Here is a 10,153-nt window from a genome sequence, read left to right on the forward strand (position 1 = left end):
TCTCACTATGTTAACTAATGCACTCCCAGGTGCACAGTGGATTGGAGATGTGAAAACTTAGCAACAAGCACTGGCCCTATAATGAAATCCTACACCAGCACTACTCTAATAACTTTTAACTCTTTGAAAGGCTCTATGTTTTAGGCTTTCTGTGCCTCTCACAGTTGGGAGGCTGTAAATAATCATATGCGTATCTGCAAGAGTCTGGATAAACCTGCCAAGCAAGCTAGAATGCTAACAGAGGGGGTTTGATTAGAAATATTCCTCTCATGTCCAGGAGACTTATTAGCTATAGCCCTAAGTTGATTTTCTCCAGAGAAAGGTGGTCAGGGATAGCCCCCTGTTAATGTCAGAGGAGTTGGTGAAAGTCATGAAATAGTAAAACAGACAGATTCTTGTTTGGGGGTAGATGCTCGAGAAAGCCTAGGGTGCCCCTCGAGTCCAGAAGCCTTGCTTAACAGTTCTCTTCCACATGACCCTGTCATGGGTGGGATCTCCTGTGGTGGCTCCCGGCAACAAGTGCAGCCTTGAATTTAACCACATCAGAACTTTGAGCTAATTGGTTCTTACTGCACATTTGCTCTGTGAGAAATGTAACTCTGTTTGGCATTTTCTGAGGCTGACATAGATTAGAAATATAAAGAAAAAACACTTTGAGGGAAAAAAGTTTTCTGGTTGAGCAGCCTTTATCAAAAGAGGGTCATAAAATGTTCACAGGCCTCCAAGGTCAGAAGATAATGTACACAACATCATTTGTGGGAGAGGTTTGCAGAAAAAAATCCTGGTTTCAATAAGGGCAAAACTGCTGGGATGGTTTGGCTGACTCTGTATGACCTTGCATCTTTCATTTCCCTCTATGTACAAGTTTGGGTATAAAAGTCCCTTTTGAAAATAAAGTAATGGGCCTCACTTGAAGAAGCTTGGTCACCCCGTGTCTCTCTCTCTCTTTATTTTTTCTTTCTTTCTGTCTCTTACTCTCTTTTTCAGGCTGATCCCTTGGAGCATAGATGCTCCCTGCGTTCACTTATCTGCCCGGGTTTCTAAGACCTGAATGGGAAGACGTTCTTCATTCCCTCAGGAGACCAGGAGGGCACCTGTGGCCTCCGTGAACAGGGCAAACTCCTTGTCTCGGGGCTTTATTGGCTTTCTATGTAAACCAAGGAATATCAGCCTCTTTCTCTCCTCTATTCCTCTCTCATTCATTCATTCATTTGCCAATGCCATTTCTCCTTCGGGTTCCCCTGGATCCAGTGGGGGCTGGACCCCGGCAAAGTCCTGCAGCAGCCGCTGCTCCTCCGCCAGCTCTCCCCGAGGTCACAGAGCTGCCACCTCGGCAGGCTCCGATCTTGGTGACAGAAGCCTCTGGTTAACACTTCCAGGATCCGGCTTCAGCCAAACTGCCCAAGCTATACCTTTCTCTCCCGGTGAGTTCTGACAAGAAGGGGAGGGAGATGTTGGAATTAAGCAGAGACTGTGCTCTGCCAGAGCCCTGGAGGGAACGAAAGAGAACAGACAAGAGATTTGCAATGCTAGCTGCTGCTCTGGGAAAGTCTATCTCGGGCCCTCCAGAAAACCTCCTGTGCCCCGGGGACAGGACAGTCCTTCAACTGGTCCCAACAGAGACCCCGGGCCCAAAACCAGTGTGCCCAGTGCCGAGCTTTTGGCCACTGGAAGAATGAATGCCCTAAGGCAAGGAAGGAAGAGGAAGCTCCCCCAGTTGTGGGGCTTGCTGGCTTGGAAATTAAATAGGGCTGCCAGGGCTCAGAGATATCAGGTCCCCGAGAGCCCACGGTAACCTTAAAAGTGGGGGACCAAAACATTGACTTCATGGAGGATACAGGAGCAGAACTGTCAGTAGTAAAACCTGTGGCACCACTGTCCAAAAAGACTACCACTGTAACTGGGGTCCCAGGAGAAGAGAGGATTAAATCGTTTCGCCAGCCCAGAAAATGTCAGCTGGGGGGGCACCAGGTGACTCACGAGATCCTCTACATTCCTGAGTGCCCAGGACCCCTGCTGGGAAGAGACCTGCTCTCCAAACTGGGCGCACAAGTGACTTTCCCCCTGAGGAGGGGCCCACCTTCTGGATGGACACTGTGACCTATTGCTCTCTTTCTCAAGACACCCCCAAGATGAGTGGAGGTTGAATGAGCCTCTGAAGGAAGAACCGGGTGGGCTGGAAGAGCAAGAGATAAAGCTAACTCAATTATTCCCTGAGGTCTGGGCGAAAGACAAGCCCCCTGCCCCCTAGTCTGGCTAAATCAAGCCCCAGTGATAAAGAACACAAACCAGGCACCATCCTGGTTAGAAAGCACCAGTACCCGCTACCGATAGAGGCCTGGGCTGGCATACTGCCCCACATCAATAGATTGAAACAAGCGGGCATTCTAGTAGAGTGCCAGTCGGCTTGGAATACGCCAATCCTGGCAGTCAGAAAGGAAGGAGGACAGGACTATAGGCCTATACAGGATCTCAGGCTAGTCAACCAGGCTACTGTGACTTTACACCCCACTGTTCCAAACCCCTGTACCTTACTGAGCCTCCTCCCGCCGAGGACTCAAGTTTATACCCGCCGGGATCTCAAGGATGGCTTCTTCTGCGTATGCCTCGCCCCAGCGTCACAGCCCATCTTTGCCTTTGAATGGGAAGATCCAGTTGGGGGCACCAAACCACAGCTCACCTGGACTCCCCCACAAGGGTTTTAAGAACTCCCCAGCCATCTTTGGGGAAGCCTTGGCTTCTGACCTGGACTCATTCCATCCAGAAGAGTGTGGATGTTGGCTCCTACAATGTGGGGATGACCTGCTGCTGGCCGCCGAGACCAAGGAAAAGTGCTGGGAAGGGACAGAAGCACTGCTCCAGCTGCTGATGGAAGCAGGTCACCGGGTGTTGAAGAAGGAGGCACAGATCTGCAAGGAGGAGGTAAGGTATCTGGGGTTTGTTTTAAGGAAGGACACAAGGGTCCAGACCCTAGTTGGGTCCTATACACTGATGGCACCAGCCTGATAAAACAAGGACAACGGCTGTCAGGTTAGCCACAGCAGAAGGGGCCATCAAGACTGAAAAGGGATGGTGGGAATTGCCAAGTGGAAAATTATTGGTACCAAAGGAGCTGGCACACACTCTGGTAGCCAAACACACCAAGAGACACACCTAGGCCAGGCTGCCTGCTCACAGGTTAACGCTGCCTCTCGGCTATTCAGACAAAAACCTCCGGGTATTCAGCTGAAAGGCACGCTGCCCTTTGAACACCTGGGAGTGGACTTCACTGAAATGAAACCTCACCGACACTACTGTTACCTGCTGGTCAAGGTGTGTACGTTCTCAGGATGCGTAGAAGCTTTTCCTACCTGGACTGAAGGAGCATCAGAAGTAGCCCAGTGCCTGCTTAGGGAAATAGTTCCCAGATTTGGACTTCCTACCAGCATTGGTTCAGACAATGGTCCGGCTTAAAGCAGCTGATTTAGTACAACAAGTAAGCAAAACTTTACACGTCAAATGGAAACTGCACACTGCATATAGGCCCAGAGACGGTGGAATGAACCAACCGGACATTAGAGAGACTCTCCAAGTGGATCATAGAGACTGACTGCTCCTGGGTGGACTTGCTTCCGACGGCTCTGCTCAGACTCAGGATGACCCCACAGACCCAAGGCTATTCTCCATATGAAATTGTGTATGGGAGGCTCCCTCCCATAATAATACAGGTGTCAACAAATTTGCCTCAGGTAAGGGGGGATAGGATTTCACAGCAGATGGAACTGGGTAAGGTAATAAATCGGGTAACTAAGTTTGTACAAGAAAGGGTGCTGTTCCCCCTTGGGGAACAGATTCATGAGTTTACGCTTGGTGACCAAGTATGGGTCAAAGATTGCAAACATGATTTGCTAGCCCCTTGGTGAAAGGGCCCTTATGTTATTCTAACTACCCCTACTGCAGTTAAAGTGGCAGGTATTGTCCCTTGGATCCATCATACGAGGGTGAAGAGAACATACCACGCAGACCCAAAAAACGCTGAGTGGACTGCACAGAGGGACCCCGCTGACCCTCGAGAGACTAAGACCATCCTTAAGAAGAAGGGAAAGAAGACCCTGGACGAGCCCCTTCAGGATGAAGCCGCACAATCAGCTCCTGCTGCTTGGCCTCATCAACGTGATTTTGAATTTAACTTCCCTTTCAACTCAGGACAAAGTTTTCATCTCATGGGCACATTCCTGCGCAGACTTCCACAACACTTCCAGCTGCTGGTATGCGGGGCTGTGCCTCTGTCAGTGATGGAGGGTCTTCCTTGGGTGTCACCGCTCTGCCAAATTTTAAACCACTCTGCTCTTTTCTGGGATGACAAAAAGAGACTTTCCTCTCTTGCCAATCATAACCTCTCCGTGCTCTCTTGGTGTAAGACCTACAGCCAGTCAATAGACTCGGGTCATGGGGTTACATTTGATATAAATGCCAGTGTAACAAAAGACTAACCTACAAGCAGCCCCGGTAACCTGCCCGATTTACATGCTAGGTGGACAAGGTCCGTGTTTCAGTGGTCCCTTATTCGTACCCTCTATCGGGACAACAGATATTATGATTAAAGGACAGGCCTTGACTAATTTCACAAAACAGACCCTCCTAGATAGAACAATAGCCATCCAAGCCTTAAATGAAAGCAAATCCAAATGAGAAAAGTGGTCATTCATGATAGAACGGCTTTGGACATACTTACAGCTGCTCAAGGAGGGACCTGTGCCATAATTAAGGTTGAATGTTGTGTATACAGTCCTGACTTATCTGGCAATGTATCGCCTGCTTTAGATGACATGAAAAACCAGGTACAAGCAATGTCAAATGAAAACCTTCCTTTCTGGACTTCGGTCCTATCTTGGGTGAAGGGCGATTGGTGGAAAACTATATCAGCCACTGTTATAGTTGCCTTGGTAGTTCTGCTTTGTGGACCCTGAATTTTACAATGTATTATGAACTTTGTAACCCAAAGGTTGATGTCATTCTCCCAAATTGGTGGTCGGAGAGCCAGGGTGCAATATATCCCTATGAATGATGCTCATAATATGAATTAAGAGCATCAAGAGGGGGGAATGAAGGAGGAAACAGACAGAGCTGGACTCTGCCTCAGGCCAGGCTGCGAACACTAGGCTACATGCATGGTTCCCCTCCACCATAGGACTCTGAACTGTGTGCCAGGCCTATAGAAATGGCATACAAATGGGAAACCAGATCCCCCTGAATGAAAGAGCCTCAGGACTTGTACTTAGACTCTCCATTGCCTAAAAGAATATGCTAATTATCTCTGTAATAGAACAAAGTCATAAATTCCATTCTGTTTATCGGGATATGGCCACAGTCCTATTGATAAATGTCCCGTTTATCTAGTCTTGTAACACATGAATCATGGGCTAACTTTGATCCATCTCTCTTTCACCTTGTCCAGACTAGTTTCAAGGAATTTGGGGAGGTGGGTTTGAGCGAGTGCACTTAGGGTATATAAGGTTTTCACAAAACTGGTCGAGTCCTCGGCTAAGAGGGGACTCTGCCTGGGCCCGCCGGTGTAATAAACTGCACTCCGCTATCTGCATTGTCCTTCTGAGTGAGTTTGTTTCCCAGAACGCATGGCTACGACACTGCCACTAAGCCCACGACAGTGGGTATGCTGGAGACTCAAGGGGGCCCTGGCTGGTGTTCTGAGTCAGTGCCAAGGGACAGACAAGTTTCCCTGAATGTCGAGAGCTGACTGTCATGAAGGCACAACTGGCTTGATCAGGGGCGGGTGCTTCTGGCCTGCCTGACTGGTGTCTCCCAATGTGCCAAGGAGTCTGCCCAAGACTCTGGTGAGCAGACAGTCGTTAGAGCCCTTGGGTGGTGTCTGTGTGAGCTCAGTCCAGACCAGACTGGGGGCTGGAGCTGGAGAATGGGGGTCCCTGCCCTTGGCCAGGGCTCCAGGCTGAGAAGGTCACAGCCTCAGAGTCAGCAGAGGAACACAGGGCCCGGCAGCCATCAGAGGCAAACCTCCTACTGGCTGAAGGGGAAACAGAAGCCCAAGGTCACATGGTGTCGTAGCCCAGCAAGGACGAGAGCCAGGGTGTCCTGCTCTGAGCTCGGCAGGGCTTCCTTCTGCTCTGGCATCCCACTGTCCCAGGATCCAAGGTTGACCCTGCCCCAGGGCATGGCTGGGGTCCACACGGGCTCATTTCCGGCCCCTGCCTAGGCTCCTGAGAGCCCGGCCTCACCTGGCCCCTCAGTGGATGGAGCCCTCTTTTGGAGCCGAGCTCTAGCGCGGCCGTGAGGGGTAACTCCTACTGGGCAGGGGCTGGGGGATGAGTGTCCTTAAGGGGCAGGGAAAGGGGGCCCATCCTATAAAGAGGCCCAGGGAGGTGGCTCCCTCCTGGGAAGAGCTCCGGCCTCAAGAGCACTGAGCGCTGGGGGCTCACCCAGCATATCGCTTCTCAGGCCCCCATCCCACCACCTTCTGGGCCAGCAGACTTGAAGTGCTGGCTGACCTGTGGCCTGTGGAGCAAGGTGGCTGTGGCTAGGCCTGAAATGTGGGTGTCTGAGCTGATAGGCCCCCCTTATCCCATGGGGACCTGAAATCTCTCCCCAGTCTATGTGAGCCCCTCCCGTAGAAGCCAGGACCTGATTATATAGGCTTCGTCACTACACCCAGTACCCAAGGTTGGGTCTCCCAGAGTGTATGGGTGTAAGCCTCAATAGACCCCTCTCACAGTACACCCCAGGACACTCTGAGCCTCAGTACACTCATGTGTTAAACGGGGTCAAATGCCAGGTAAGGATGAATCAGGCCGGGGGGTGGGGCTGGTTTTGGGGAGACTGCTGAGGCCAGGTGACTACAAGGGACTGGTCAGGGGACCAGGGGGGACTCAAGTCAGGATGGAGCCACCAGACAGTGGTTTATTGAGCATCAGGGCTATGGCTGTAGAGCGGGTTGGGGCAGGGTGCCTGGCTCTAGCGGGGCACCGCACAGAGCTGGTAGGGGGGTGGGGTCACCAGGAAGGCAAAAACACCGTGGTCGCTGGGGCGGGGCTGCCCGGCAGGCACCGAGAAGCTGAAGTGCTGCAGGAGGCTGGTGAAGAAGAGGAAGAGCTCCATGCGGGCCAGGGGCTCCCCGAGGCATGCGCGGCGGCCTGTGGGTGGGCATGGGGGCTCTGTGAGCCTGGGTCTCCCCCTCCAAGAACCCTCAGAATGGGGAAGCAAACCAGGCACCCCCTCACCCTCAAGGTACCTGCGGAGAAGGGTATGAAGGCCTCCTGCTTGACAAAGCGGCCCTGGGCATCCAGGAAGTGCTCCGGGTGGAAGCAGAAGGGCTTCTCCCAGATGGTCTCATCCTTCAGCACTGACGACAGGTTGGTGATGAGTGTCGTCCCCTGGTGGCAAATGTCTGGCATGGGTGGGTCTCGATTGGTGAGGGGGTGCCCAGACCCTGCCACCAAACACACATGGCACACACATCGCGTGGCACACACCCAAGCTCTTCAAGTAACCCTCAGCCCAAGACGCTTCTCAGCACTGTCTTTGTGCCCATGGCAGGGTGCCCTTACTTCCCCTCAGTGCCCGGGCTCCAACGCTGAGACACGTTCTAATTTGTCTTCCCTCCTGACCTGGGGCTCTTGAGTGGACAGAGCCAGCCCTGCTCTGCTCTCCTGTCCACGCCCACCCAGGCTGGGACATTAAGTACCTTGGCCATGAGGACAGGGTGGCTTGGATTCCAGTCCTGGCCGACCTGGCAACACTCACTGCAGCTACCAGGTGGCAGGTGGTGCGGAGGTGGGGTTGGGAGAGCCGCAGGCCTACCTTTGGCACGTAGAAGCCCTGTACCTCGATGTCACGGGATGTCATGTGGGGCAATCCCAGGGGGATGATGTCCGCAAAGCGTTGCACCTCATGGACCACGGCCACGGTGAAGGGCATGAGGGCCTGATCCCCCATCTCTGGTCGCCTCACCTTCCCTATCACCTCATCGATTTCCTGCTGGACCCGTCCTGGAAAACAAGTGTCCTCGTTGTGGTCAGACCCAAGGGCTGGGCTCCCGCCTCCTCCTGACGCCCGGGTAGCACTGTGTCCACTTGGAGGAGGCGCTGTGACATCAGAGCTGGGGCTCAGGCCCTGCACAGAGCTGGTGCTGGGGGCCAAACCGACCGAGCTCAGAGGCCTCATCCTGTCCTCGTCCTCCCAGAACCCACCCTGGGCTAGACTCACGCTGCACGTCTGGGTGCAGGATCATGAGGAGGAGGGCCCAGGCCAGTGTGGTCGAGGTGGTGACCATCCCAGCGGAAAACAGGTCGGTCACCACCAGGCGCAGGTTCTCATCATTGAAGCTGCTCTCGGGGTTCCCCTTGGCCTGGGTCACACCGGGAAGGTAAGCTCAGCGACAGAGGTGAAGTCCCCACGTGGCCTCCCACCTTGCTCCGGTCAGCCCAGGTGTCTGATCCCTGGGTGATACAGAGCCCCGAGTTTGCCTCCTGGGCCCTCAACACACATCCCTGTTCCGATCACCTTACCTCCTTCACCTCATCCAGGAAGGCGTCGATCAGGTGTCGGGGTGGCTGGGTCGGGTCCCGGGTCATCTTCTGCTCGGTGATCAACTCATCAATCAGGGCCATGAAGGCCTTCAGCCCCGGGAAGATCTTGGCAGCCAGCCCTGGGATGCGCAGGAGCACAGGCACAGCTTCCACCACCTGTGCGGGTCACAGCCGTGGGGCCCTGGGACCTCCTGGTGCTCAGGCTCTCACCAGTCAAGTCCTAGCTTCCTACAGTGTCTCCACCATTGACCTTGTTCTTCCCCTAAGTTCAGACCCTGCCCCTCTCTCCTGGCCCTGAGCCCAAAAGATAAACCTAAAATGTACCTATGGTGGGTACCGGTCCCTTCCAGTGAAAGCATACTCCCACCCCTAAGTGCGCTGACCCCCGCCAGGTCTCACCCACCTGGGCTGTCTGCCATCTCCCACTTCCAGACCTTTTCCTTGCAGGTGCCTATCCCGGAAAGCCCTTTCTTGCACTGGCCCTCTACACAAGTCCTCCTCGGGGGGAGGGACTTGCTGGAGGACCGAGGCCGCCTCTACAGAGCTCCTATCCCGCACCTGGCGCACTAAGCCAGACTCCTCTTTCAACATGTCCTCCATCATGTCCAACAACTTGACGATACGAGGATCGTTGTACTCGAAGCGGAACCCGAAGGTCAGGGAGGCGATCACGTTGCTCACTGCTTTATTCAGGAGGTCCCTGGGGCTAAAGGGCGTCCTGGAAGGGGACGGTGCAAGGTAGGGCACGCCTCCATCTCTTCTGTCCCAGACCTCTCCAAACCTCCCAGACCTCCCTGTCCCTCAGCCCCAGCACTCACCGGCCTGGTCTGCGAAGGCGGCACAGAGGCACGAGGCCTCCTCAGTCACCCACTGCTCCAGTGACTTCTTCCCCAGGCCGAAGTTGCGCAGGGTGGACAGGGAGAAACGCCGCTGCTCTCGCCAGGCCTTCCCATATCGCGCCAGGATCACTCCTGGGGGCGGGGCGGGCACGTGGGCGTGGCTCGGGCCTGGCCCCGCCCCTCCCAGGGGATCCGCTCACAACCCGCCCCCGTGGGGGAAGTTCTCGGGGTTGCCCGCCCACACTGGCCTGGCCCTCCCCTTCTAAATCCCGCCCACTTTGACACCCCTTTCCATCGGGGACAGGTCCCATTCTCTGTTGGCCGCATTGCTCCCCGAGTCACCCCTGCTTGGCGCCCGTCTTGGCTCCACTTTCTATTTTGCCCACGGAGACCTGGTTCCACGTGGGGAAGGTCCTGGCCTGCCCCTGCACTACCAACCCCGACACTGTCCTCTTTCCTGCCCACACCGACGTCTCCTTCACGTCGCAGTGACCCTGGGCCGCCTCTCTTAGAAAGCCCCCGCCCTCAGCCTCATCCAATTTCTCCTTCCCCAATGCTTGGCACAGTCTCCTTTCGTCACCAGCGACCCCTCAAATTCGTTGGCTCTTTCCTGCAGGATGTCCGCGACCCTGCCTCCACCTGCAGGGACGCGGCCTGCCTCTCCACTTGCCTTCGGCGCGCGGCCCGTAACCCCGTGCTCGTAGACGGCCGGAGGTGGACGGTCGGAAGTGTCCTGGTTGCGGTACACCAGCGCTTCGCGCACAGCCGCCAGCC

The 10,153-nt window shown here is 54.6% G+C and overlaps 1 protein-coding gene and 1 long non-coding RNA gene across 2 annotated transcripts; both read right to left on the reverse strand.

The window, feature by feature from the left end:
* Positions 1-1,039: 1,039 nt before the first annotated feature.
* Positions 1,040-3,776, reverse strand: LOC108634670. Its single transcript, XR_001917675.1, has 3 exons — positions 2,746-3,776; positions 2,531-2,635; positions 1,040-1,489 (listed from the first exon to the last, which is right to left on the reverse strand). It is a non-coding gene; the product is annotated as an uncharacterized LOC108634670 (long non-coding RNA).
* A 3,110-nt stretch (positions 3,777-6,886) lies between these two features.
* On the reverse strand, positions 6,887-10,148 carry LOC102179192 (cytochrome P450 2D14; the record flags this gene model as incomplete). The annotated part of the gene is given in 9 exon segments (XM_018044730.1): positions 6,887-7,145; positions 7,244-7,385; positions 7,813-8,000; positions 8,218-8,359; positions 8,520-8,696; positions 9,099-9,258; positions 9,355-9,511; positions 10,050-10,073; positions 10,076-10,148. Coding segments are annotated over 9 exon segments (1,242 nt in total), but the record flags the coding sequence as incomplete, so codon positions are not given.
* Between the last annotated feature and the right edge of the window lie 5 nt (positions 10,149-10,153).

Source organism: Capra hircus, unplaced genomic scaffold (assembly GCF_001704415.2).
Source record: "Capra hircus breed San Clemente unplaced genomic scaffold, ASM170441v1, whole genome shotgun sequence".
NCBI lineage: Eukaryota > Metazoa > Chordata > Mammalia > Artiodactyla > Bovidae > Capra > Capra hircus.